Here is a 25059-nt window from a genome sequence, read left to right on the forward strand (position 1 = left end):
TCGATCTAGACCACATCCGCACGCCCAGCAGGATGTCTGCACGGCCTCAAGAAATCTTCTCCGGACTACCCAGGTATGTTCGCACGTTGCGGTGTATTCGGCGCTGTCTGGCATGATGAAGCTGATCGCGGGTGAAATACAATGCAGATTACATCATGGCGGGTGCTGAACCTTACAGCACGGCGTTGTCAAGTTGGGTTCCTTTGGCGCAGCCGCTCATCATCGCCTTGAACCTTCCGACCACTCTGATAGATGTGTGGACCCGCCAGTGTCGCGGTGTATATATCTCTCTTCCGCAAGCATACGCGACCCGACATGAGTGCACCTCCTTGCGCTCTACCATGGCCTCCGAGCGCGACTCCCTTGTACTGTTCCTGGACTCAGTGTGAGTGTCTCCGTCTCTGTCAGAGTCTGACTGACGTCTCCCCAGCGTTCCGCTTCGATTATGCACTATGGCTGCGGCAGGTATGTCCTTGTGGAGCTGTCCTCTAGTGCGTCTCTGAATTGACAATTATCAAGCTTTGGTGGTATACGACTGTGTCCTCACTCTTGACATCGAGCTTTCTGTATTCTGGGGCCAAAGGCCGAAATTATCCGGTGCCCTATACTTCGTTAATCGCTACGTCGAGATGATGTCCTTCATCTCTGCCGCACTCCTGGTATTTCCTGTCGGAGATCAAGTGAGTACCTGACACCTTCACTACTCAGAAGCTTACTCAATATTCGCAGATGTACGTCAGAAGCTTCGAATTAAGCTAATGACTTCAGAAATGACGGTGAAGCGCTACGCAGCTGCCAAAATATCTCGGTCTTCGGTAGCGTCTGCGCCCTCTTGCCCTATCTCGCCTGGGCAGGTAAGCATCAAACATCATTACGTCGCAAATAACCTCGCTAACGTTGACTGCGAAGTATTTTCGGCCTTCCGGGTATACGCTCTGGCGGACCACAACATATATCTGACTACGCTCGTATTGGTCCTCAATGCTATGTTCCTAGTTCCGGATGTGGTAGGTCCATGTCGTCCCGTCCTACTCCCCTTGTCCCTCATTCAAGGCCCTCCCTCTAATCAACGCCAGTATCTATACGTATACACCGGCTTCGCTCGCGTCAATCTGCCAGCTCCGTATGGTTGCACGGGCGGTATTCTCCCACCTGAAGCGGTCTTGAAACCTCGGTGCGGCCTTTCCGTATACTTATTCACTAGGACCTCACGCTCACGATTCAATTGATACTAGTAAGCAACGATGGTCTTGTCTCTTCCACTGCCTACTTAAGCTCTACAAGTTTTGTGGACAAGTCGTGCCGCCACCTTCCTCGGAGAAGCTATCGTGCTCGTCATCACGCTACTGAAGATCCACGTTGGCCCGTTCACTGTCCAGGGCCTCATGCAGCCTCGCTCGATCGCGGAAGTCCTTCTCACCAATGGTAAGTGGGTCGCCGTCCGACTACCGGAACCATCTTGACGCACATCACGGGATTTTAGGGGTTCTGTGCTTCAGGTACGCAAGAATCCTCGCGCTGTCGCTGTCCGACTTGATGTTCATGCTGACGCTTGCTCCAGCGTTCCACTGCTACTGAACGCGCTCTTGATCGCCCTGACAATTGCAGTACGTGTGTGCGTCCGCCTTCCTAACTGCGTAATCACACAGCGAACTTTATAGGGCTACAACGGATCGGGTACAGTTCTGACGATGGGGCAATGCGTTGCTTTCATCAGAGACGCGTGAGTAGCTCTGACCTCACCTCTTCGGAACGTCAAGGATGATCTGACGCAGTTCCGTCCTTACAGGATCACGTCTATATTAATCTCGCGCTTCCTGCTTGACTTGGGAGCGCTCAGTATCCGGGCGAGCAAGTCTTGTGGGTGCGACGACTCCTCGAATGGACGTTTTCCTTCCCAATTGTCATATGTTACCTTCGCGTCGCCCGGGCTCGACGACTCGAGGGTGCTGTAAAGATGGAATAATGCCATGTGACCCAAAGATGGCGGTGCAGCCATCGTCCACACTTCCGCACTCCCTCCGGACCAATCAGGTATGTTCACCCGATGCGGTGTCTTCGGCGGTGGTTTGGGTGATAGACGCTGATCGGGGTGAGAATCAATGCAGAGAAGCGCAGCGGACGAGAGCTTGGACCTTATGGCAATGGCGTGTTGTACGCAACCGCTCATCTCCGCCATCTTCTGCTCGCGCTGACAGATGGGGGTCGCTATACATATAGCTCCCTCACGCCCCAACTCGCGGCTTCCTCGACATGGGTGCTCCAACTCCTAGAGCTCCATTATGACCTCAAAACAACCCTCTGTAACATACCTAGAGTCGACGTACGTGTCTCCGTACCCGATCAGAGCCGAGCTGATACCTTCTCAGCTTTCCGTTGCGAGCCTGTATTATATCTTCCGCTGGTATGCTCTCCCGGATGCGTCCTGCGTTTGTATGCTGACACTTCTCAAGTGGTTGTGGTGTACGACTGTATCCTGACTTTCGACACCGAGTTCTCCGTATTCTGGCGTCATAGAGTGAAACTCTCCAGCATCCTATACTTCGTCAACCGGTACTTGATGATTCTGTCAGCAATCTCTGCAACTCTCTTATTCTTTCCTGTGCGAAATAAAGTGGGTACCAGTCGTTTGTGCCATGTAGAAGCTAACTGAGCGGTTTCAGATGTACGGCAGACATATTTTGATATGCTGATATTCAGCTCTCAGCACTGACCTTCGGAAACCTATATAGATGCGAGAGTATCCCCTTGCTATCTATTGTTTGCGCATTATTGCCTTACCTCGCCTGGGCAGGTAAGATGCTTACCCCAGCTGAAATATCATAACTAACTTGTTAAATCTGCGCTCCCCAGTATTTTCAGCGTTCCGGACATACGCTCTAACAAGTAGGAGCATCTGTCTAGCAGTTCTCGTATTCATACTCTGTGCTACGTCCATAGTCCCGAATGTGGTGAGCTCCCCGACATCGAATCCATTGACAATTGACTGATGCGATCACAGTACTTATACGCCGATTTCGATTTCGTCAATTTGCCCGCTCCGTTCTACTGCAGCAATCCTCTCCCACCTGGCGTAGTATTGAAACCTCGGTGCGTTCTTCCGTGCACACATGCCGCTCTGAATTCCTCAACTCACTATTCAATTGATAGTGAGCGACGAACTTCCTTCCTGCGGCACCTCGATAGCAAGTACTCACACACCGTTTTATGCGTACTAGTTCTGTGGACCACACGCGCCACCGCTGTGCTGGGAGAAGGTATCGTACTCCTCATAACACTGAGAAGGATACGCACCGGGTCGTTCAATGCTCGGGACCCGACTCGACGTCGGTCGATCGCTGAAGTTCTCCTCACCGATGGTATGATGTGTGTCGTACCGCAATTATCATCACCTTCTGACACTCAATTCAGGTATTCTGTGCTTCAGGTACTGGTACAAAGCTGTACCTCTCTCAAAATCACTGACCATGCCACTGCGTCCTCCAGCATTCCGCTGGTACTCAATATACTCGCAATGTCCCTGACGATCGCAGTGCGTACATGGGCTCCCTGTCTAATTGATTGGCTCACATTTCCGTTTCTGCAGGGCTCTAATAACTCCAATTCCGCTCTGACCGCAGGGCAATGCGTTGTGCATTTGAGAGACTCGTACGTCTCTCTAACCTAATCCCTGCCAAACCTTACAGGTTCTAACGCGATTCCATCCTTACAGCATCACATCTATATTGATTTCGCGCTTTCTACTTGACCTGGGTGCGCTCAGAATCCAGGCGAACGATGCTTGTGGGCGCGACGACTCGCTCGAGGGACGCTTCCCGTCGCAATTGTCGTATGTCGCCTTTGCGTCGCCCGAATGTGACGATTCGGGCGGCGCAGTTGAGACCGAATGATATCATCGTGCCACCCTCAGAGCATGGCTTGGTGAGCGGGAACGACTTTCGAATCAAGATGAACTTGTCGTGCAGGACAAGGTGGGGACGCCGAAGCCAGAAGGCATGTGCACAACATGCGTTCGAGCTTCCCACTCGGATGTCTAGGCTGTGCAACTCAGTGAATCCTGATCAACGCGCCGCAATGATTCGGATGTACTATTTGTAGCTCGTCTCACGCGGCGACTTGGCGAACCCTGCCACATTTCCTGACATAATCCCTCGCGCCACCGGACCCACATTGCTCTCCAAGTTGCGGCTGAGCTGCAACTGAACGTCCTGGCGGAACTAAAGCCAGGCGATGCGACCAGATGAACGAGGGTGAGGATCTTTCCATTCGCGCTCTATCATCATGCTGACAGTATCGTTGACTCCTAAGGTCTGCGAGACGCTAAGAAGTTTGATCATCTCCGACGCTGCGATCCAGTACAGGCTTGAGCTTGACCGCGCGGGAATGGTCAATGATTCTCCCGACGTCCCACTGACGGCGAAGCTGGAGAGACTTTGCGCCCGCTTGCTCGCGATGCGTGCTATGGGATAAGTGAGGCCTGACCGTGGTGCTCAAGTGTTCAAGCTTGCGCAGTGGCCTGAGCAGCCGGTCATGTTGAGCGTTATGGGCTCCCGCGTGGCCATTCCGTTGCGCAACCCCTCGCTCTTAGACATTGAGGCCATTTATATATTTGACGTCCGTCCGAAGAGCGAGATGGAAAGCTTCAACGACGGCGAGCGTGACGTTTCCCTCGCGCCAGTGGGAGGGCCACACCATGGGATAAATACGTCTGATACGATTACGGGTCTGAGGAGCTTTGCGGGCTATATGAAACCCCGGCTCCCATATCGCATGATCTATGTCAAGATCTCGTCAGAGTTCAGCGAGTTGAAGTACGTCGAGGACTCGAAACAAGTACATACTAGTCTCAGAGGTCTCGAATTTCTAAACTCCGCTTACTTACTTGACTTCAACTTACTTACTCTTTCTTTGACTTCCGCTTCTTACTGGGCGCCACTCTTCCTTTCCCTCCTGCTCTTGCTGTGCTCTCGTCTCGAACTTGCAGGATATCTCGAGCCTCGACGCGATGCGGTTTCCTCCGGCCTCACAATGGACGCGTATCTGTATGGTGCAACATATAGGTGTGCTATGTTCACTCAGCACTACGCCCCTCAAACCGCGATGGATGATATAATTGTGTATGAAGTGAGTGAATCGCACCACCGTCAGGATAGACACGTTCCAAGCGCAAATATGATCATAACATTCTATTCGGCATTGAACTTGATAGTGGGCGGTGCCACTAGGCTCAAGGCGAATCTACTTCATTGATCCATGATCTCTGTAAAGGCCGCCGCCATTTGCAATGTCAAGCGGGATTTCGTCGGTCGCGTTCTAGGCTCATAGCCTCATACAAGGACAAACTACAAAGCTTGCAGAGCTTGTGGAACCATATCCATGTGGATGTGGTTGAAATTGATGTTCGATGCACGGCGCGAAGGGCGGCGCGTGATGTTTGTGGCTCGGCTTTTTTCCCGCCGTCACCGCTCTCACCGCCCTAGAGATGGCATCTCGGTTCAAAGATCACTGTCGCGTGGGGTCAAGGTGTGGTTTGCACTTCACCGTTAGTACTGATCTCAGCTCGCAGGAATGTCCATGAGTGCTACAAGGCTCCCAATGTCGTCGGGAACCTCAGTTCCTGTACTGCGGAGGTAAATGGAGGACCATAAAATGTGCAGGTTCGTTGCGTTGCCATTGCCAGTGCCACTCCCATTCGACACCTACTCAACCTCAACCATGGACAGCTTTGATATTGTGACGTTTTACAAGTCCTAGTATGTCCTCTTGCTCAGATACGCTGTGAACGTCCGATTTGATGTCTCAATTGACTAGTCAAACCGGCACCTTCATCGGGGCGGCACCCAGAAGTCAGTTCATTCAAATATCCATGTCTCGCTTATGTTGATGAACATTCCTAGTTTTTCTTCTCTACGACCACCTTATAACGCTGGACCGCGAAGTCGAGCTGTTCCGCACAAGCAAGTTGACTAGCAGCGCTTCAATTCTCTATGTGGCAACGAGATACATCGCGTTAGTTTACAACGTGCTCAGCATCCTCATGATGTTCCCCGCTATATCTGCTCAGGTGAGCACTTCCGAGCTTCTGTCAGAGCGAATAAATTATCTCACGTACAAGCGATACAACAGAGGTAACCCGCTTCAGCTTCAAGGGTATGCGAAATGGTTGCTCACGCTCAGAGCCCCAGCGACTTCACTTGCGCCATACTGGTGAAGGTCCTTTCGGCTGTGGACTACGCCCGATATCTTCCTCTAGCAGGTACGTCGCTGCATAGGTTTCCGTTTCCAACGCTTCATCTTGGAGCTGATGGCATTTGCGTCCAGCATTTTCCGGGATGCGGGCCTTCGCACTATACAAGAATAGAACGATCGTCGGTCTCATCCTCGTCCTTTCCCTAGCGCCTCTGGCAACCAACTTGGTAGGTCTCGGACGCAGCATCCGGCACTCGACTACTGTAACGCTAGGGTACTCATTCGGTGTCCATACCAGGCCCAGTACGCATTCGACTTCACGGGTTTCGTCGAGCCAATTGTCGGATGTGTATCTGCAGTCGCCTTAAGTAGCACGCAGTCGATCACGTTCGTCATTCACTCACATGATCCTACTCTGTGACACTGATTCATGGGTATTCTCTACAGATGTAGGTTGCGATCCATGACCACCCGATGCCGGGCTAACGTTTCTGAAGTCTCTATCGTAGCTAGGAGCGGCGTAACGATTTCCGACATGCTCCTCGTCATCCTCACATGGCGCAGTCCCGCACTTCGACCCATCGTGAACCCACTCAGCCCACATGGTCCTCGTCGGTCGCTCCCCTCCATTCTGCTATGGAATGGTACGCCACAACTAGGCCCTGCTGCAATACTATACTGATGCTACGCATTGGTCTAGGTACTCTATACTTCATGTGAGATTCGTGCCTTATCCCCGTATTGATCAACATCGTTCACCTTGCCCCCTCAACAGAGTATTGACCATCTTGAGCATCCTGCAACTCAGTTTCACACTCTCTTCTGTACGTCGTCTGATTGCTGCATATTGAACGTTAATGCTAATCGCGCATTAGATCCTCACATCTGGCGGCGAGAGCTTCGTGATCCTCTTTACTGAACCGTACGCTCGTTGCCTCGCGTCATATTTTCAAATTCACCGTCATCTGATCCCTGCAACCCAACACTCAGGCTCACGACAATCCTCATCTGCCGCTTTCTACTGGACTTGCATGAAGCGGGCCAGTGTGAGTTGAGGGTCGACAACGATGACGCGTTACACTTCTCTATGGACCACGGCAACGTGCCAAGCTTCGTCCGGCCGACGGCGTCTCGTGCCGGCCCTATGGTCATCCCTACGACCTCGCTGAATACCGACCGCGGTCCCGTCTCAGACACAGAAGGCCCGCCGGAGATCCGACAGTCGGAGGAGGATCGTAGGACCAATTCAAGCTCGACCGGCAGCAAAGGGTTTAGTACGTGCCGGGAAGACTATGGCATTCAGGTTCAGGACGTCGCGGAGGAGTCATCATTCAGGTTTGCATTTAGCTCGAGAGTGGGAGAGCATGCAGTCTAGCTGAGTAGTGGTTGCGGTACTGAAGTGGAAGGACAGAAGAAACCTTTGTACCCAGCTACAAAGTAGTTACTACGTCGTCTTACTAGTCTACTAACCTTGTACTTATATCGGCTTCAATCCTCGGTTATGGGCGCTTACCCGTGGATGCTACCCTCTTCTCGTCTTCATCCTCTCCAAGGTCCAGGTTGTCTCATTCACATATCTGCCTTTGACCTGTAGATCCTCCTGTGAACAACTGGCAGGGAAATTCTCATCACGTCTTTTGTTCGAGATGGAATCCTATCCTCGCAACCAAGGCTCGCCGTGTCTTGTAACGGAGGCATCGTAAGATCGGGGATCTTTCCAAACACAGGTGCGTCTCGTTCCGTCAAAACCTCTGTTCGACCATACAAGGTGGTGGACCATGGGTGGAATTTGCATTGTGGCAGTATATCGAGCATGCATCTTCTCCGGTCCTCTCCGGATAGCGAGGCGCACAATCTGCACAGAGCCGTCGAGTACGCAATCCTACGGTGATCATTGAGAGGACACTTATACCGTCGCTCCTACTCAGTAGCCTTGTTACATCTTGCATACGCCTTCCGAGGGACACGGCGAGGTACGCGCACCTGTCGTCTTCGCTCTGGAGTCATAGACTAAAGGCACTGGGATGGATAGATAAATATGGTATCGCACGGAGAGGATCCGACCAGGACGTGCGCTCTCCCGGCAGAAATTGCGGACAACATCATCGACCACCTCTACGACGATCATGCCACCCTCAGAGCCTGTGCGCTTGTTTCCCAAGCGTGGCTCGCGTCCTGCCGATACTACCTTTTCTACTCCACATACTGCCACCTCGCTCGGCCAGGCAGAGGCCTTTCAGACTTCATGCAATGGCTCTCTACCACGAAACCGGACTGTGCGCCTTCCTACATCGTCGAACTCTTCATCGTAGGCGATGAAGACCAAGACGACCCGCCGGAGGCCGCAGTGCAAGATCTCCTCCTCGCCCTTCCCCGCCTGACGTGTCTCCGGCGGCTCAGTCTTCGTGGTGTCACGCTCTCTTCTCGGCATTCTCTGGGCGAGGTCCACCTCTCCGCTTCCGTCAGGAGCCTGGACGACCTCGTTATCAGTCGATCTACAACCAAAGAGAGGGCCTTTGAACCCATGCTCGATCTCTTGGAGCTATTTTCCGAGATCGGAGAGCTCACCATCTCGCTCGTCAGATACAGGTGGAAGAATCCTGACGAGGACCAGGCTGTTATACGGGTGCCACGCCCCCCAAGAGTACGACAACTAACTCTCCACGCGAACGAACACGACGAGCACGAGCGTTGGAACGGCTACCGAGGGACATTCGACCTCTACCGTACCGCTCACGAGCTGCAACAGCTCTCCCTCGCGCTCTCCCGCATGGCATCCGACAGCGACTCCCCGGATGGGTTCATCGGGGACCTTGCACAGACGCTGCGCAAGCTCAACCTCAACGTCACTTTCGCAGCCATCCGCGCCCTCGACGAGCCAGTGTGTGAGTTAGACTCCCCCCGATCTCGTTTTTGTTGCCTATATGTGCCCACGCTCACGCTCACGGATCCTCTCCTTTCTACCTTTCTTTTCACAGCACCGACGGCATGGACACTACCAAGCCTCCGTCTCTGCACCTCCCTCACGGAGCTGCGGCTCTCTTTCTGGGCCATGCTCTCCGACGACTTCCCCAACTCCATCTTCGACACCATGCTCGCCGCCAACGCCGAGATTCTCCGTTGGGCGCCCCAAAGTCTCACCACGGTCGTGCTTCAGTTCGCCAACGACGGCAAGCCGTTTGACTCTGCACTGACGGACGCTCTCGCGAGGATGTCGAACTGGGGTGTGCTCGACGATGCGCTTGTCAGCCTTGGATCTGAGGTGCGGAAGCCCAGTGTGGTGTGCGTAGTCCAAGTGGGAGGGAACGACTCATGGGGAGACTTTCCGCCATACGTGTTACTGAGGACGTTGGGTGTGGATATGAACTCGCAGGGCGGGTATATGGGTCTTCTCAAAAAGATGTTGCCGAGGACGCATACAACCGGTCGGCTGGACTTCGCTGTCCTGTGATACTCGAAGCGTGTTTAAGCTAAGTAGATCTCTGACTGCTGTAGTACTGTGCGCTCGACAATGTCCATTATGGGAACCTGCAAAACAGTGGTAATCAAAGCCTAAAGGCCATCACATAGATCGATTGATATCAAACGACCGCTCTTAATGCTTACCAACACCAACTCGCCGCAGCCACAGCCACGACCTGCTCACGCACCCTTCACCCCCAAGAACAACAGGCCCCTCTTCGCCTTCTCGACCTCCTCCTCCAATTCGCGGCCATCCGCACTCGTCCACCTCGCCTCCTTCTCCAGCTCATCCACGTTCGTCCCCGTCTTCAGCGCGTTCTCGAACGCCGCCTTGCGCGCGTTGAGCTCCGCCATCCTGCGCGGGTCCGAGTGGCCGGTGAAGATGACGACGGCGGTGCGCGCCGGGAGCGCAGCGTACAGCTGCCGGAGCTGTGCGTCGAGCGCGGAGAGCACGGCCGGCAGATCGGCAGAGGGGGATGGGGCGGAAGCAGAGGCGGCAGCAGTAACAGCGTCGAGGAACGGATCTCCGGACGACTTGGGGGTTATCCCTACATACGTGTCGTGTCAGAGGCGCAGACCGGGACCACGAGAGTAGAATACATACATCCGCGAGCATCCGCGAGTGCGGTGAACCGTCCAAAGAGGAACTGGTGTGAGTCCAGCGAGGTGAGGAGCCCGTCGAGCACCTCGGCGTCGGTCTTGCACGCGACGCACGTCGTCGCCTTCTGTCCATGCCACGCGCTCGGGTTCCCATGGTCGACGACCGCGCTCCTAACTGGAGCGCCCTTGACCTGCGAGCGCGACATGCGCTCAAAGATCGACTCCATGTCGACCTTGAACTCGCCGTACCCCGGTCCTGCGCACGGACCATCAGCCACCAAGCCACGCTCAACACGAGAGCGACGCACCATTGTCGACCTTTTTCCTCAGCAGATCCAAACACGCCCTCGCGTCTTCCTCTGGGTCGTGTCCGCCCTCGCCTCGGTTCTGGATGTCCCGCCCGCACCACTTCTTCGTCAGCCACGCGAGCCCGGGCTTCAGTGGCCTTCCTCTCGGATGGTGGAAGATGAGCGCGGTGTCGATGCACCGCGGATGGCAGATCTTCAACGCGTTCAGGTCGGACTCAAGCGAGTGTCCGAGGAGTATCGGCGTGGGGGTCCCGGAGAGCACAGACAGAATGTGCGCCTGGACTTCTTCGAACGTCGCGGTCGCCTGGCTCAGCGCCTCCGCGGTGATACCGGACCAGCGCGTGAGGTAGTCGGTTACAGGCTTGCCGGGTTTGACGAGTTGGTCGTAAACGACGATACCAGAAGCGTACTCTATCAGGCATACCCGCGCGAGCTGCTTCCCCTCCTCGGTCATACACTGTCGTGTCGTCAGCACATTGAGCATGCATATAATCACTGTATGCGCACCATCTCGCAGTCCATGGCGAATATGCGGGGCGTGTTGCTGCTCGGGGGCGATAACAATGTGTCGTCCACGATCTCGACCCTCGTCTCCACATACCCTGGCGGCTTATCGAAGACTTCGGCGAGATATGAGGGTATTGGATAGCCGTTCTCAATCATCTGTTCGAGCGAAAGGAGGTATCGTATGGGGGTCTTCTCTTGTGCCCGTTCTGCTGCGCCCGGCCTGGTGTAAGAAGGAGATGGAGCAGAATCAATGGCTTACTCACAAAGAAGTCGGTCGGTTAGTCGTCTTTTCTTCTCCTCGCCGGTAACGGGTCCTTGGAAGAACGCGTTCAGGACCGAATGCATGCGGAACTGGTCCCCTGGCGCTCGCGTAGGACATGCGTACGTGAACGTAGACTGAATAAACGGCACGCCCGGTGTACCCGTCGCGTCCGCCTGTGGTAAGGGTACCTGCAAGGGGAGGTTCGGATTCGCAGTCGCTGACGTCGGCAGAGGCGGGAGGTGGAGGATGTCTGGCGTAAGGCCCGGAATGAGAAGGGCGACAACTTTGTTGATCGAGCGAGGATTCTGGTGCGATGTCAGCAGGACATACCGACACATGAAACGAAGCGCGTACCTCAACTCTCACCCAACTTGGTGGCGGCGCATCGGCAACAAGGTGCAAGACGAGCTCTCGTACATCCTGTTGAGCAAAATATTCAGCTTCATCGCGCACATACCGGCAGGTAGGCTTGTAGCGGAATCATTGTGGCACCGCATAAAACCCAGGCAGCTTATAGTAACCCGGCGAACGAGATTGACGACTTACATTAATCCCCACAGCTTCTCGTCGTCTCAGGATCTCTGCCTTCGCATACATGAACTTCGGAGGGCTCGCCTGGTAGGTGGTGGACATGACGAGAGTCAGGACAACGTAAGTTGAGCAGCCGGCACCACGTACCTCATGCTTGCTCTCCTGCTTCTTCTGCTTCTTCGACTTTCGTCTTTCCACTTTCTGCCATCCTCCACCGTCCTCCTCTCCGACCTCTTCGACCTTCTGTCGCTTGGTCTGCGCGTGGTCTTGGCTAGGCGGCGAGGACATTTGAGGGCGTTTCATACTTGTGGGTTACAAGCGGTTAAGGGACTCGTCCAATGCAGCATACAGCGAGCTCGTTGTCGACGACGAGATCGATGGGGAACAGTCTGAGCACGACGAGGGCGGTGTTGAGCACGACGAGAGTGGTGTCGAGCACGACGAGGGCGGTGTCGAGCGAGTGGTAAGTAGCGAAGAGTGACCCCAGAATTTCGCAAAGTCGAAGCCGCCTCTATTACGTAACCTCGTCCGACCCATATTTGGTCACCGCAGGGCCACATTTGGTAGGCCCAGGCGTCGAGTAAATACTTGTTTCGACTCCACCAAATTCGAGGGCAGTCATGGCCGGAGTATATAAGGACACGGCTAGGACACGGCACGCCCAGGACATCCCCCCGAGTTACTCAGCTCGTCTCTTCTTCCTCCCCATTTCCTTGCCGTCGCTCTGCCCGTCGAGCGTGACGTTCGCGACATCCGCGACAACTGCAACATCACCGTTGCCAGCTTGACATAGGTGAGCGCGACACCTAGCAGACTCCTCCAGGACGCGCATATAACTGCCTTGCAGTCGCCTCGGAGACGTAATACACGTGCAATGCTTCGTCTCTTCACCGCGTCTCTCCTCGCGACCTCGGCTCTGGCGGCGACGGCCGCGGAATGGCAGAACAGGACTATCTACCAGGTTCGTCGTGCAGTCCTTTGCGTATCGATGTAGCACCTCGCGTTGGCTGGGGTTGGGCTATGTTGCGTGTGTAGTCTGGTGGTGCAACACAAGTTGGCGCTGCGGGCTGTATCTTCCGCAAGGGAAATCGAAAGCCGCCGTTGTGCACAAGCTCCGTTCGGCTGTCTCTTGGATGAGATCTCCCTTATAGCATGGCGCAAGTCCCCTAGTTGAGTCTGCTAGGATCGCCGCGAGGCTATGTCGATATGCAAACCACATCTGAATGACCTGTGGGTTGCTCGTGATGCCGAACATAATTTCTAGCTGGTCACCGATCGCTTCGCCACGTCCGACGACTCCGGCCCGTCCTGCAACACGGACAGTCGTCAGTACTGTGGCGGGACGTGGAAGGGCGTCATCTCGAAGCTCGACTACATTCAGGACCTTGGCTTCGACGCGATCTGGATATCCCCCGTCGTCGCGAACATAGAGGCTAATACATCCTACGGCCAAGCATACCATGGGTAGGTACCCGCATATAGTCTGCCATCTTGTCTGTGCACAACGTTTTCACAATTCTCTACGTAGCTACTGGACTCAGGATATCAATTCGTTGAACTCCAAGTTCGGCACCGCCGACGACCTCAAGTCTCTCAGCGCAGCCCTCCATAAACGTAGCATGTACCTCATGGTCGACGTCGTCGTGAACCACATGGCCTCCAGCACCGACCCCCCAGACTACTCTGACTTCTCGCCATTCTCTACCCAATCCGACTTCCACACCGAATGCTTCATCACCGACTACTCCAACCAGACCAACGTCGAGCAGTGTTGGCTCGGGGATAAGACCGTGCCTCTCGCTGACCTCAACACTGAGGATGACGGTGTTGTCTCGAAGATGAACTCCTGGATCAAAGGCCTTGTCAGCGACTACGACATCGATGGCATCCGTATCGACACCGTGAAGCACGTCCGCAAAGACTTCTGGCCCGACTTCGCCTCGTCCGCAGGCACATTCACAATTGGCGAGGTCTTGGACGAGGAGCCGAGCTACGTCGCGGACTACACTAGTAAGCAATTCGGATGCAGAACAGCTAAATGGCCTGCTTACATCTGCTCCCGGCAGAGGTCATCGATAGCGTCCTCGACTACCCGACCTGGTTCTCGTTGACGGCCGCCTTCAAAAACAACACCGGAAACCTCACAGCTCTCGCCGCCACCGTCTGGCAGTCGCAGTCGTCCTACAAGAATGGCGAGCTCATGACCGGCTCGTTCCTCGAGAACCATGACCAGCCGCGTTTCCAGTCACTCACCCAGGACGAAGCGGTATGTTTTCTCAGCCTGCAGTGCGCATATAGTCACTGAACATCCACCTTAGCTGATCAAGAACGCCATGACCTGGCCATTCGTGCAAGACGGTATCCCTATCCTCTACTACGGTTCGCAGTTCGCGCGTTGTTTCGTGTTTGTTGTCACTGATGGCGTTTGGCATCTAGGTCAAGAGCAGGGCTACACTGGGGGCGCTGATCCCGCGAACCGCGAAGCGTGAGTATCTCTATCGCGTCGTTGCGCAGATAGGCCATCGCTGACTGCTGTGCAGCTTGTGGTTGTCGGGATACGTGGAGGATAAGACTCTCGTCACGCATGTCAAGATTCTCAACGGCGCCCGTCGTCTCGCCATCGCTGCTAACAGCAGCTTCCTCACCACTTCCGTGCGTGCATGATATCCCCATCCTCCAGTTACATAGCTCGACTGACGCTATGTTTGGGCTATCACAGGCTCGGCTGTATGCCGTATCCGAGTCCACCCTGGCGGTGTCGAAGCCACCTCTCCTCGCACTACTCACGAACGTCGGGAACGGGTCCAGCGCGACCACCACATGGAACGTTCCGGATGCCGGATACGCCTCCAACGAGGTCCTCGTGGACGTTCTCACCTGCTCGAAGGTCACCGCGGACAGCAATGGAGGCGTCCTCGTCCAGGCCTCTTCGGGCGCGCCGCAGGTACGTCTCTCTCACACTTACGTGCCGGTCCTGTGTTCTGTGCTGTTCTGACGGGCGTGACGCCATTTAGGTCCTTCTGCCGACCTCGGCACTGAGCGCGTCGGGGAGCATCTGTTCCAACTTGGCCGCGCAGGGCCAGAGCTCTTCTGCGCTCCGGAGCGTCGTGGCGAACTCAATTCCCGTCGCGCTCGCCGTTGCGCTTGTGTTGCTGGCCTCGCAGTTCAACTCGGACTTCTGATGTGGTGTAGGTTTGGTTGGCATACGGACTGACGCATCCTATCTCTTGACCCTCGGACTCTTAACGCGATGGACATTCGTGCTCGCGCCAGCTAGCAGTGTATCACAAACGGACTGTAGACCGCACCCACTACCAGCTACTTACTAGACTAGAACATTCGTTATGTCGACTCCTCTCGTTTATAGACTATGATACTCAGACTATACTACGAGCTCCGCGTCGCTCATTAACTCCTTTGTTGTCCATGCTGATCAACTTCTGACGACGCCTGGAGTCGCCTTGAGGGGATAAGAAGGTGAGTGCCCTGCCATCGCATGGATTAGTTTGCGTTGACCGTGATGTGTCTACCCAGGACAACCCTGTGCGGACTCGGGGAGTTTTGTTTATTCGAGGCGAAGGCCTGAAATCCGCGTGAGACCGAGGAATCGCAGCCCAAAGCGCGGCACCTGAGTCTAGGCCCTGTGCAAACTTGGTATGTTAGATGTCGTGTATGCTTCCTCCAGCTGCAGCTACTGGTCCTTTCAGCAGGCAATGCTTCTCTGCCGTCTTCTCTCTCGAGCTTGTACAACGGTCAACCTCGGCGGATAACTGTGGTGAGTTTGCACGTGATCACGCTTGATATGTGTAGCCCGTGACTATTCCTTAACTTCCATATGCTCAAGAATATGTCCTCCTTGTGTCCAGCCGAGCTTCTCAGCACCGGATCCCACAAGCAAAACAATACCATCGTACGCTTCGAGGACAGCCTGATATCGCCTCGATGGGCTCGCTCGAGCTCAATATTGCAGGTGACGTACTCCCTGCCAAAACCGCCCTGAATCAGAATACATGTCGGGAACAAAGCATCGCAACGCTGTGCGCATTCTTCTCTGTGGGAATGGCCGACCTGATTACAGGCGCTTGTGCTCCCGATATATATCGGACCATTGACCCCAGTCCGACCACTGCGGTTTCGCGGCGGTGCCTTACACCCGCAGGCTTGCGAGTGCCCCCTAGCGCTTCTATCATCTCAAGCGTTGTCGTCGTAGGATATGGGTAACAGCTACTCCGTGGCACGCGAGGAGCAGGAAGAAGAGGAGTTTCAGAGACTCGTCGAAGCTGTCGACATCGCACAGCAGCGCTCGGCAGGGCAAGTTGACCTCGAAAACGGCCTGGGTGTCGGATATCCGTTTCTCGGTCATGGTTCTCTGCGCAATACGATACCATACGCGTCCCCGGATTACGATCGGTTACATGAACACTGTACGTCGTTCTCACATCAGCGCTCATACCATTGCTCATGCAAGTCCACGGTTGTTCGTATAGATCGATCCATCTTCAAGCCATCTCAGGGTGGTCCCGGAATTGGTCTGGACAGCATCTCTGCTAGGGCCCCTGGATCTGTCGCTGCTCCGGTACCCGGACCATGCTTCCCCGAGACCGCACCTCCAGCGGAGGCTCTTCCTCCCACCATCGTTGGTGTGCCCCCTGCTCAGGTAATCGTGCCACCCCACACGGCCGAGATACCTCAGGGTGCCGCAGTCGAGATCCCCCCCTACAGTGGGGACATCATCTGGACTGAGATTGATCATTACCGTCATCATAGGCGCGCCACGGTATGCGCCTCCTCGTTGTCGAATACCGGGCCCCAGCTGTTCACTGACAACTTTGACAGTCCGGTGACCTCTCGCCTCCCCCCGCCCGTAATGATTGGCCTATCGATATGACCTCAGGGGTGTCTCACGCGTTGATGGAAGAATGTATGTGCATTATACTAGTTGACCGGGACCTTTCTGGAATTGAATGCGACTCGCTTCCCTGGATAGATGCCCTGGGTCATAGATCGACATCGCCCGCTTCTCGCACGGGCTCTTTGGCTTTGAGCGCATCATCGCATGCTCCATTACCTGGTGCAGAATATCATCAGCCTTCCGAACGTATGTCAGCTCTCGTGTCGACCGCGATCTAACCGTCGGAGCTAACATTGAAGTTCAGTCCATGATCGTGCTGAAAGCCCCTCGCATTCCTCGCTTGACCAACCCGCACATGACGAACCCTCGCCGCACAGTGGAACACAACTTGATCATGTATCGCGTCTCGCCGACCGCGCGGAGCAGCAGGACCGACGCTCTCGTAGTAGCAGTCTCAAGTCTGTTGTCGCAAGGCCATGTGATTCAGATGAAATGCTTGCCAGCGGTCGATCTTGGGAATCCTACAAGTCTTCAGAACAGTACCGACCGCCCGCTGCTGCAACCAGTGAAGAGAGCATCGTTATCCCTCACCATGCGAGCGAGCACTCGCCTGGTCCACAGCAGCTCCGCATGAAACCTAGGTCCCGCAGCCAGTCGATCATCTCGCACCATACGTGGCAACGCGCACATGACGCGGAGAACGTAGTGCACGATGACAACGATGGCCAGGCCCGGCGATTAAGCAGCACGAAGTCGTCTATTTCTTCTCGGTCTCATGAGCGTACGCGGGCTCGAAGTTATAGTCGTAAGTCACCACCCATCTCGACTGCAATGTAGCCTTACTGTCACATCACTCAGGTTCCCCCGGTCGCCAGGATTCAATGAACGACAACCGTACTTCGCCCCAACCTGTATCGTCATCACCTCAAGTGATTGCTGTACCTTCAGAACGAGCAGAAAGGACGCCTTCGCCCCCAATCATCCAGCCTCAGCCCATACTCATCATGGCGCCTTACCCATCCGCCGCCCCACTACCCATCGCTTGTTATAGCGTAGATGCACGTTCGAGGCGCTCTCGGAGTCGTAGCCGTAGGTGGCAACTTATTTCAGGCTGATGTGTTGTCTGATCGAAGCGTCATGCAGGCTCCCCCAGACGTTTACGTTCAGAAACTCGCACGTCTCCCATCCCTACTGGCTCGATACCTCAAGTCATCCTTGTTCATTCTTTGGGATCATCGGATTCGGAAGATTTCATTCCACCCAGACCCTCAAGCACCAGTTCTCGTTCGTCTTCTCCATCTCCGATCATCATTCGGCCTCCCATTGTACAGCCTGCCTTCCCCAGGATGCCGTCTCAACCTCACATGGCCATACCGTCATTTGAGCTGCACGAGCAACTCCGACGGACTGAACACATCGCTAAACCACCATCTGTGCCTGAGCCGTACGAGCAACTCCTACAGATGCATGAGCGCTCGCTTGCCAACTGGGAGCAGCAAGCCCGTTTGTGGCACGAGCAGAGCATGCAATTCGGGAGGATCATGCAGGGTCTCGAGAAGCATCTTCTGATCTTGCGGCATGGTGGCATGGCGTCAATGGACTCCGTCACTTCTGATATCGAAGGAAAAGATGGCAAGGGAACGATGGCCGATCAGGTGCAGACGCTATCGTACAGTGCGCCCGTGCCGAAGAGGCCGTATCCCAGTCGTCCGTATGCGGTGGAATTGCGTGCAGTGCGACGTTTCTCCGATGACTGGAGCCCTCCGTGGAAGGTGTTCCCTCTGAAGGCGTTCCGTGGCTCGAGCTACACTTTCCTGAAGATACAGGCCCACTGGGACGATGCCGATCTTCTCAGAGAACTAAGCCGTTCATACGACAAGCTGCGGACCGTGTGGCGGAAGTGGTTCTCACTCAGGAGCGTACGGTACGTCAATATGCTCGCCGGATTCTGCGGCCTGTTTGTGGCTAATTCGTGACCTCATAGGTCCATTACTATGGTTTATGTGAGTTCTTGCCGTGCGGGCAATAGGCGATGTACTGTATATCAGAACTGACGTGCGCCTTCTCAGGCCGACCACACCTGTGTCTACCCCCGCCGTGTTGGCCCAGCGGGCGTGAGCCCGTCTAAAAACATGCGCCTCCGATACTTTCTCCGACATCCAGACCAGATGAAGGGCAGACATGAGTTCATGCAGGTTCTCACCGCACATACGGACTACGGCATCGAGTTCGTCGAAGGCTGGCAGCTCACACGCATCGCCGTCGCCATTCTGCTCCCGGTCGTGGCGTCGCTCATCCTTGGGGTTGTGTACTCCATCCTCGAGAACGACGTGTCGTCCGCGTTCACTGTCGCTGGTGAGTCTGGCTCTGACGGAACTGAGACACGCCTGTGCTGATTGCGCGAGCCCGCAGGGTACATGACGTCCGCGTACTCGGTTTGCCTTGTGCTGCTCGGTCTTCTAAACTTTGTCGAGTTCTGATGTGAATTTATTCATATCCTCTACCGATCCAATGCGTATATTGCAGGTTGCCATATACTGTTCTTAGTCTACGATCTCAATTTCTCGTACAAATGCTCATGCACACGTTTGTGCCGCACGTGCGATTGCCATGTGACCCGCCGTGTCAAGTTCGCAAGAACCTGGTGAAAGCTCGGGGAAGAATGAAAATACAATAGCCCAAACTCCTTCATCGACAGTGGCACTAATCATTAGATGTAGAATATCCTACGGCTACTTGCAAGATTGTCAAGAAAACACATTCCCTGCATCTTCAGTCGCTCCAGGTCACGCTGCGACCGTCGCCCGGCCGAGGTACATCACTGAGGGTAGCCGTAACTCCAGACAGCTGCGACGAGAAGTGCGTGGTCAGCGTGTTTCCACGCCCGGTTCTGTCCCCGGAGGCGTCCAAGTCGCCGCTCCCGGTCGCGTTCTCCTGGTTCCACCTGCGTGTCTTGAGTAGGCTCAGGTCTAGGAGGAAGCGCGAGATCAGGACGGACGTGACCCTGTAAGAGCAATGCCCCAGATAGGTCAGCGGATGCGGCAGAGACTCGACGCGCGGTTCGCGCGAGCTGGTATAGGACGAACGTACGCGTCTCGGAAGCCTACGAGGGATTGAGCGATGCTGAGAGCGATTGGCGAGCTGCCGTCGTACGCCTAGACATTGTGAGTCCGCCAACACGAGTCAGAGGGAGAAGAGGGGACACTCGACACTGCACCGACACGCACCGGAATCGTGAGGGCTAGCATGATCGTGTTCAATAGAAGCGGGATACTGTCGGGTTGTACATCTGAGTTAGCAGAGTACCGAGGGGGACTTGCGCACAGTGCCCACCTAAAGCAGAGAACGCCTGTGGTGGACTAGAGTTGAACGAGGCTCAAGAGAATGTCAAGAGCCACGACGAGCACGCACCGTTGTTGAGGAGGACCTCTGTGATCGTCCTTGGACGAGAGCGCGAGAGGTCCCATGACCTGGACAGAAAGCCCGCGGTACGTGTTTCCATTATCGTCATCACGAGCACTATAGCTTCTCCGAGGACGTTGATGGCACGGGTTGCCACCAGAACTGCAACATATATGTAGATTCAGTGTCTCATAATGGGATAACGTGACGACGAAGCTCACTACCACATACACAACAGATTAGCCGAGCTGATCTAGGATTAAATGCTGGAGGTGCGGACGTACCGAGGAATCATGACTGGACCTGCAACGAAATACTCGCTGCAGTTGAAGGGGACGGGCAGATTGACTGCTTGGCTCTTTGCGTATTGGTACTATGCATGAGTGAGTATTTCTGAATACCTGCTGTGGAGGCTGCGGCACTCACAAGGTCGGGAACAGCGGACGTCATAGTGAGGAGGAAGACAAGCGCTCCGAGCCATATCTTGCGGCCGGACAGAGCGTAGGCCCTAAATCCCGAGAACACTGCATGCATGGAGGGAAGGTCCGGACGTCAGCGGGACCATCGAGATGGAGGAACACAATTTGCAACTGACCTGCCCAGGCAATGTACGGCAGTATTATGCAGACCTCTTGGAAGATGGTCAAGCTGCTACAGCTTCATCCGATGTCAGCCCACGTGCAATCAAGCGTTAAGAACAGGCCTTAACAGTAAACTCACGTCTACAGTGGAAGAAGAGGTGAGTGAGATACCGTGCCAGGGGGGAGATCATGCTCACCCAATCATCAACAGGAACGAACAGTACGATTTCCGCGATGAACCGCACTATTTGGATATAGCGGTTCAAGAAGTGCAGAAGGGCGTGAATGTGAAGCCGGGCTCCGCCGCGCCAGAACGCGTCGACTTCGGTTTCTACTGTGAGTAGGGTGTCGTAGACCAGTAGCGCTGGCAAATTGTCAGTATGAGGATAGAGAAGTTCCAGCGCAAAGCGTACATATGGCAGATACTCTGCACAGCCGGTAGGGAAAGCTGATATCATGTCTGATTAGCTCTCAGAATACAAGATGGCAGATGAACCCTCACCGTGACGCCAGATAGGCTACTATCTCAGACATTGTATCGGACATCGTGCAGAAGAAGAGAGACTGTTCTGGAGGGATGTTTCAAAAAGAGCACTCGTATATGTATGTGAGCAGGGTGTGATGGTAAAGATTGCATCGGCACACATCACTGTGAACGGGTGAGCCAAGTACCTCGCGTACACGTGGACCATAAGTTGCGGTCGTAAGCCTGTCCGCGAAGTCCTTGATGGTTGAGCTTCGGGGTATCTGAAGCCGGAAAGTTCGTCTACATCCCACAACCGGTGTTGGTGGAACATGGGCGGCAGCAGAGCTTCCGGAATCGTTTGACAGTTCGTCACGGTCGCTGGGGCACTATCGTTAGGGACCACGAAGCGGAGTAATCAGGGTTCAAACTTGTGCAACGAGGGTGAAGAGTCTAGGCAACACATTCCCCCTGCCATGCCTGGCTAGTGGCAGTGGTTTGGAAGAGCAGAGTGGTGCAAGCGCAACGTGGTTTCTCACCTTCAATTTTGGTCTATCAACGCCACCCGACGGGCGTCTCTAGTGGTATCATCATGTTCGACTCTACCCATCACCTTCTCGTCATCAGACACTATCCATCTCTATTTACCTTCAGGGTTACTTGCAGAGGTCGCTCGCACGCGGTCTGAGGCATAATTTCGGTTCTTCTTTGAGTACGTATTCGTTCACGATGATTATTGATGGGATGCAGTGAGCCTTTAAGCAGTACGCCAGTTTCCTGCTGGGCCAGATTATAGGCTAGCCACGGCGTGTAGTGGTGCGCGTAGTTGACTCGAAAATTGCTGCCCCAAGGCGCTGTATAGGCGAAATCAACAAATTTCAATTCAGTGACCAAGTGCGGTGTCATGACATAGCGCGGAGCCGTCAAGTCGAAACCGACTGCGCTCCCAACTGCGGGGCTCATGCGCACTTGTTTCGTTAAGACTTTCCAATTAGGAGGGCGTTGGGTACAAATACTTGAGGATGCCAGCATCTCTCGACTTTTCATACCCCCCTTACGTGTTCTTCGTGCCAATTTTGCTTCCAGAGATGCAGACATTAGCTCTGTCATTTGCTTGCCTTTTCCCTCTCCTCTCCACTGCGTCCGCCACGTACAATTCTATCATTACTCGAACAACTTCGGACAGCGCCGGCAACCTTATCACTCCCGAAATATCGACATACGCGCAGAGTTTCGTCGACACTAATCTTACGCCAGGTCTTACGCTCGCGGTTGTACGCCTCGACAACACCTCGTACACATCCGACTTCGGTTCATGGGGTAACAGAACAGAAGATGGCGACCTGGCTCAGCGCGATGTGAGCGTAGTTCTCAATGATCAGCTGCGTGTACTTACTAGCTCCGTCCCAGACACTCTTTGCGCTTGCATCGGTCTCAAAACCGTTCCTTGTGAGCGCACTCGGCATCCTGATGGATGATTTCGCCAACCGCCGGAACGTCACTGCTCTGCCTCCAGGTCTCTTCGAGTTCACATTCGACACCAAGATGCAGGCGCTCCTCCCGGACGTGTGGAAACTGGAGGACGATTTTGCGTCTCAGAAGGCAAACATAGCGGATTTGCTCAGTCATGTCAGCGGTCTCACGAGGTACGTCGCGGTCCCAGGGATTCGACATTACGAGAGTCTATCCATCTGACGCTCATCCGTCCGCCACAGGAACGAATTCATGTACACGCGCAATTCGGATACCCCGCTGAGCGTGGGCAAGCGCTTGAGGTACCTCCACCCCGGCTACGAGCTTCGTGAGCAATGGTCCTACTGTAATCTCGTCAGTCACATTCTTCTGCGCTGTGTCTCCCGTATTTTGACAACAAGCGTTCACAGATGTATCTGGTCCTCCCGGAAGTCATTAACAGGTACTCTGGCAAGACCTTCCAAGAGTTCGTCGCGGAGCGGATCTTCGTTCCCCTGAATATGACCAGCACGACGTACAATTTGACTGCAGCCGAGGCGTCCGGACAATTAAGCCAGTCGTTCATCTTCAGCGGCCGACGTATCCCAATGATTTTCGATGGGCCGGTCACGGCGAATCTCGTTGCTGGTGCAGGCGGAATCATCTCGAATGCAATCGACATGGTGCGCCGGCCCGCCGAGTTGAAAAGTTGGAACGATGCTGATCTGAATTCGGTTTTTGTCGCAGGCGAAGTGGGCCGCAACGTTGTTGAATGGTGGTGTGGACCCCGTGACGAAGAAGACTATCATCCCGAGCTGGGTGTTCAATGAGACAACGACCTCCCGGGTGATCATGACAGGAAACACTACGCACGACGCTACGATGTCCATCATGGGATACGGGCTCGGGTGGCAGCGCCAGTCGTACCTTGGCCATGACGTGAGTGACGGCTTCTCAAGCTCCTCAGTCCGTATTTGTTCGCTGTGTCGACTGTGTTGATGCCTTGTGTCAGATTATCACGCATGATGGTGGCATTCCTGGTTTCGTGAGCTTGCTCATCTTCCTCCCCCGTGAGAACCTTGCCGTCATTTCCCTCCTGAACACAGACGGACCCTGGCCAGCCTTCGTCCCGTTCGCAGTCGTCGACAGCGTCCTCGCGCTCGACACGAATTTTACGGTCCCTTCTTTGCCGTCCGACTCTGATAGTTCAGGTTCCGCTTCCCCGAACACGAGCTGCGCCCCGAGCGTTCCAATCAAGAACTTTGCAGGACTGTACACCAACCCCGGCTACGGCAACCTCACGTTCTGCGCACCAGACGACAATTCCACCACATACTGCGCTGTGGCTCTTTCCGACTGGGCGTCCATCAGCCCAAACGGGACCGTCGACCCGAACGCGCTCTACGCTACCACCCTCCGAGTCGTCACGCACGCCATGATACGACACGTGTGCCCCGACACCGGGGCGGATTCCCAATCCGGGGAGACGTCGGTGAAGTTCCTGTTGAGACTGCAGTCGATATACCCGCACGGCTTCGGGCGCGACACGACACCGTTCTTCGAGGCGGCATTGAGCGCGTTCCCCGAGGCGGATGTCGAGTGCTTGGTAGACGGGGAAGGGAAGGTCTCGGGTTGCGGATGGCTGAACTTCGAGGACGGGCATAAGAGGACGGTGGGCACTGTGCAGGAGAGGGCAGACATTTGGTGGGACAAGGTTTGAAGTAGTGTCCAGGTGGCCTAGGGCCGCGGCTTCGAACTTCTAGGTTTCTGGTACTCAATGTATTGCGGGACAATGGATTTTGAGATAGGTGTGCCCCAGTTTGTCATACTAATAGAAGGAACATGCGTACTAGCCACGGTAAGGCATGACGAATAGAACAATGCATTGTGATTTCCGTGTTAGATTTGGTCACAGGCAAGGCGATACAGTCAACGCGTCGTGATGAGCGGTGAGTTATTGCTACATACAATGTATTTACTGTGGACACTTGCGATAAGTTAAGTGCTGAGTCATACTAATGGCAATATTTACCGCCGCTTATCCACAACCTTGAAGATGACCCGGTTGAACCACAACCCTCGCAACCTTTCTAACGCACAGACATAGAGCAATCGGACGTCCTTCATGGCCGGATTCTTCCAGACACATCCGAACCGGCAGCAGACATCGGTCGAGACATCACGCTCCTCACTGTTCTCCTGAAGGATGTACGCCATGGCAAATCTACGGTCCAGGAGGCCAAGAAGACTGGGCTTCCTCGTTCGGACCTATGGTCTGACATAGCTTATGCCTTCACTACCGGGAGCGCGACCGATCAGTCCGGAAACAAAGTCATCGCAGTGACCGATCGAACCGAGCCGGACCATGTCGCCGTGACAGTCGTCTCGCAACTGAACACCTCCGTCGTCCACAGCAAGAATGACCGCAGTTCTCCTATCAAGGTGGACGA

At 54.7% G+C, this 25059-nt stretch overlaps 10 protein-coding genes across 10 annotated transcripts; 8 read left to right on the forward strand and 2 right to left on the reverse strand.

Moving 5' to 3' along the window:
- Positions 1–341: 341 nt before the first annotated feature.
- L226DRAFT_572857 (uncharacterized protein) lies at positions 342–3890 on the forward strand (the record flags this gene model as incomplete). Its single annotated transcript, XM_067684742.1, has 18 exons — positions 342–385; positions 431–465; positions 520–659; positions 709–731; positions 793–854; positions 910–1007; positions 1380–1425; positions 1484–1499; positions 1562–1607; positions 1662–1723; positions 1790–1860; positions 2941–2951; positions 3002–3090; positions 3151–3359; positions 3412–3427; positions 3487–3532; positions 3587–3648; positions 3713–3890. 18 exons carry the CDS (start codon positions 342–344, stop codon positions 3888–3890), a joined length of 1254 nt encoding a protein of 417 aa, XP_067533313.1.
- A 1556-nt stretch (positions 3891–5446) lies between these two features.
- Positions 5447–6525, forward strand: L226DRAFT_145681 (uncharacterized protein). The gene is made up of 7 exons (XM_067672391.1): positions 5447–5657; positions 5724–5753; positions 5812–5846; positions 5898–6064; positions 6186–6256; positions 6322–6416; positions 6488–6525. Exons 1-6 carry the CDS (start codon positions 5635–5637, stop codon positions 6359–6361), a joined length of 366 nt encoding a protein of 121 aa, XP_067533314.1. The 5' UTR covers positions 5447–5634; the 3' UTR covers positions 6362–6416; positions 6488–6525.
- On the forward strand, positions 6518–7831 carry L226DRAFT_145648 (uncharacterized protein). Its single transcript, XM_067672390.1, has 6 exons — positions 6518–6576; positions 6699–6833; positions 6890–6905; positions 6965–7013; positions 7065–7111; positions 7180–7831. The coding sequence occupies exons 2-6, from the start codon at positions 6725–6727 to the stop codon at positions 7562–7564; spliced, it is 606 nt and encodes a 201-aa protein (XP_067533315.1). The 5' UTR covers positions 6518–6576; positions 6699–6724; the 3' UTR covers positions 7565–7831.
- Positions 7832–7998: 167 nt separating this feature from the next.
- On the forward strand, positions 7999–9729 carry L226DRAFT_536914 (uncharacterized protein). The gene is made up of 4 exons (XM_067681220.1): positions 7999–8061; positions 8121–8162; positions 8222–9074; positions 9168–9729. The coding sequence occupies exons 3-4, from the start codon at positions 8228–8230 to the stop codon at positions 9638–9640; spliced, it is 1320 nt and encodes a 439-aa protein (XP_067533316.1). The 5' UTR covers positions 7999–8061; positions 8121–8162; positions 8222–8227; the 3' UTR covers positions 9641–9729.
- L226DRAFT_536915 (uncharacterized protein) lies at positions 9613–12318 on the reverse strand. Its single transcript, XM_067681221.1, has 8 exons — positions 12007–12318; positions 11875–11943; positions 11683–11748; positions 11330–11633; positions 11067–11275; positions 10560–11016; positions 10256–10507; positions 9613–10199 (listed from the first exon to the last, which is right to left on the reverse strand). The coding sequence occupies exons 1-8, from the start codon at positions 12145–12147 to the stop codon at positions 9832–9834; spliced, it is 1866 nt and encodes a 621-aa protein (XP_067533317.1). The 5' UTR covers positions 12148–12318; the 3' UTR covers positions 9613–9831.
- Positions 12319–12510: 192 nt separating this feature from the next.
- Positions 12511–15464, forward strand: L226DRAFT_536917 (glycoside hydrolase family 13 protein). The gene is made up of 11 exons (XM_067681222.1): positions 12511–12652; positions 12707–12820; positions 13124–13323; positions 13388–13869; positions 13926–14125; positions 14178–14238; positions 14296–14344; positions 14400–14511; positions 14579–14803; positions 14874–15336; positions 15394–15464. The coding sequence occupies exons 2-10, from the start codon at positions 12734–12736 to the stop codon at positions 15039–15041; spliced, it is 1584 nt and encodes a 527-aa protein (XP_067533318.1). The 5' UTR covers positions 12511–12652; positions 12707–12733; the 3' UTR covers positions 15042–15336; positions 15394–15464.
- Positions 15465–15587: 123 nt separating this feature from the next.
- On the forward strand, positions 15588–17745 carry L226DRAFT_145851 (uncharacterized protein). Its single transcript, XM_067672392.1, has 6 exons — positions 15588–15634; positions 15704–16283; positions 16347–16636; positions 16696–16780; positions 16847–16957; positions 17016–17745. The coding sequence occupies exons 2-6, from the start codon at positions 16073–16075 to the stop codon at positions 17546–17548; spliced, it is 1230 nt and encodes a 409-aa protein (XP_067533319.1). The 5' UTR covers positions 15588–15634; positions 15704–16072; the 3' UTR covers positions 17549–17745.
- A 609-nt stretch (positions 17746–18354) lies between these two features.
- On the forward strand, positions 18355–19191 carry L226DRAFT_466392 (uncharacterized protein; the record flags this gene model as incomplete). The annotated part of the gene is made up of 3 exons (XM_067675973.1): positions 18355–18672; positions 18781–19066; positions 19124–19191. The coding sequence occupies 3 exons, from the start codon at positions 18355–18357 to the stop codon at positions 19189–19191; spliced, it is 672 nt and encodes a 223-aa protein (XP_067533320.1).
- A 171-nt stretch (positions 19192–19362) lies between these two features.
- L226DRAFT_536920 (uncharacterized protein) lies at positions 19363–21669 on the reverse strand. The gene is made up of 12 exons (XM_067681223.1): positions 21197–21669; positions 21108–21142; positions 20892–21058; positions 20867–20868; positions 20709–20770; positions 20540–20637; positions 20399–20486; positions 20123–20275; positions 20045–20060; positions 19939–19984; positions 19802–19866; positions 19363–19715 (listed from the first exon to the last, which is right to left on the reverse strand). The coding sequence occupies exons 1-12, from the start codon at positions 21238–21240 to the stop codon at positions 19484–19486; spliced, it is 1008 nt and encodes a 335-aa protein (XP_067533321.1). The 5' UTR covers positions 21241–21669; the 3' UTR covers positions 19363–19483.
- A 474-nt stretch (positions 21670–22143) lies between these two features.
- L226DRAFT_489839 (beta-lactamase/transpeptidase-like protein) lies at positions 22144–24488 on the forward strand. The gene is made up of 6 exons (XM_067677289.1): positions 22144–22515; positions 22568–22803; positions 22873–22984; positions 23041–23292; positions 23357–23548; positions 23622–24488. Exons 1-6 carry the CDS (start codon positions 22180–22182, stop codon positions 24327–24329), a joined length of 1836 nt encoding a protein of 611 aa, XP_067533322.1. The 5' UTR covers positions 22144–22179; the 3' UTR covers positions 24330–24488.
- The last annotated feature ends 571 nt before the right edge of the window (positions 24489–25059 follow it).

The sequence above is a fragment of the Lentinus tigrinus genome (genome assembly GCF_003813185.1).
Source record: "Lentinus tigrinus ALCF2SS1-7 unplaced genomic scaffold L226scaffold_21, whole genome shotgun sequence".
Taxonomy (NCBI): Eukaryota; Fungi; Basidiomycota; class Agaricomycetes; order Polyporales; family Polyporaceae; genus Lentinus; species Lentinus tigrinus.

Excerpts from the sequence above, each read along its gene's own strand:
- L226DRAFT_145681 (XM_067672391.1), top strand. The coding sequence starts at position 5,635 with ATGGAGGACCATAAAATGTGCAG. Across the intron at positions 5,847-5,897 it reads CATCGGGGCGGCACCCAGAA|TTTTTCTTCTCTACGACCAC; the intron begins GTCAGTTCATTC and ends GAACATTCCTAG. Across the intron at positions 6,257-6,321 it reads CCGATATCTTCCTCTAGCAG|CATTTTCCGGGATGCGGGCC; the intron begins GTACGTCGCTGC and ends ATTTGCGTCCAG.
- L226DRAFT_145648 (XM_067672390.1), top strand. The coding sequence starts at position 6,725 with ATGCTCCTCGTCATCCTCACATGGCGCAGTCCCGCACTTCGACCCATC. Across the intron at positions 7,014-7,064 it reads TCAGTTTCACACTCTCTTCT|ATCCTCACATCTGGCGGCGA; the intron begins GTACGTCGTCTG and ends ATCGCGCATTAG. Across the intron at positions 7,112-7,179 it reads GTGATCCTCTTTACTGAACC|GCTCACGACAATCCTCATCT; the intron begins GTACGCTCGTTG and ends CCCAACACTCAG.
- L226DRAFT_536914 (XM_067681220.1), top strand. The coding sequence starts at position 8,228 with ATGGTATCGCACGGAGAGGATCCGACCAGGACGTGCGCTCTCCCGGCA. Across the intron at positions 9,075-9,167 it reads CGCCCTCGACGAGCCAGTGT|CACCGACGGCATGGACACTA; the intron begins GTGAGTTAGACT and ends TTCTTTTCACAG.
- L226DRAFT_536915 (XM_067681221.1), bottom strand. The coding sequence starts at position 12,147 with ATGTCCTCGCCGCCTAGCCAAGACCACGCGCAGACCAAGCGACAGAAG. Across the intron at positions 11,276-11,329 it reads ACTAACCGACCGACTTCTTT|CAGAACGGGCACAAGAGAAG; the intron begins GTGAGTAAGCCA and ends GGCCGGGCGCAG. Across the intron at positions 10,200-10,255 it reads ACTCGCGGATGCTCGCGGAT|GGATAACCCCCAAGTCGTCC; the intron begins GTATGTATTCTA and ends ACACGTATGTAG.
- L226DRAFT_536917 (XM_067681222.1), top strand. The coding sequence starts at position 12,734 with ATGCTTCGTCTCTTCACCGCGTCTCTCCTCGCGACCTCGGCTCTGGCG. Across the intron at positions 13,870-13,925 it reads CTACGTCGCGGACTACACTA|AGGTCATCGATAGCGTCCTC; the intron begins GTAAGCAATTCG and ends TGCTCCCGGCAG. Across the intron at positions 14,239-14,295 it reads TATCCCTATCCTCTACTACG|GTCAAGAGCAGGGCTACACT; the intron begins GTTCGCAGTTCG and ends TTTGGCATCTAG.
- L226DRAFT_145851 (XM_067672392.1), top strand. The coding sequence starts at position 16,073 with ATGGGTAACAGCTACTCCGTGGCACGCGAGGAGCAGGAAGAAGAGGAG. Across the intron at positions 16,284-16,346 it reads CGATCGGTTACATGAACACT|ATCGATCCATCTTCAAGCCA; the intron begins GTACGTCGTTCT and ends TTGTTCGTATAG. Across the intron at positions 16,958-17,015 it reads ATATCATCAGCCTTCCGAAC|TCCATGATCGTGCTGAAAGC; the intron begins GTATGTCAGCTC and ends ATTGAAGTTCAG.
- L226DRAFT_536920 (XM_067681223.1), bottom strand. The coding sequence starts at position 21,240 with ATGTCCGATACAATGTCTGAGATAGTAGCCTATCTGGCGTCACG. Across the intron at positions 21,143-21,196 it reads GTAGCCTATCTGGCGTCACG|CTTTCCCTACCGGCTGTGCA; the intron begins GTGAGGGTTCAT and ends ACATGATATCAG. Across the intron at positions 19,867-19,938 it reads TGCTAGCCCTCACGATTCCG|GCGTACGACGGCAGCTCGCC; the intron begins GTGCGTGTCGGT and ends CACAATGTCTAG.
- L226DRAFT_489839 (XM_067677289.1), top strand. The coding sequence starts at position 22,180 with ATGCCAGCATCTCTCGACTTTTCATACCCCCCTTACGTGTTCTTCGTG. Across the intron at positions 22,804-22,872 it reads CATGTCAGCGGTCTCACGAG|GAACGAATTCATGTACACGC; the intron begins GTACGTCGCGGT and ends CGTCCGCCACAG. Across the intron at positions 23,549-23,621 it reads AGTCGTACCTTGGCCATGAC|ATTATCACGCATGATGGTGG; the intron begins GTGAGTGACGGC and ends GCCTTGTGTCAG.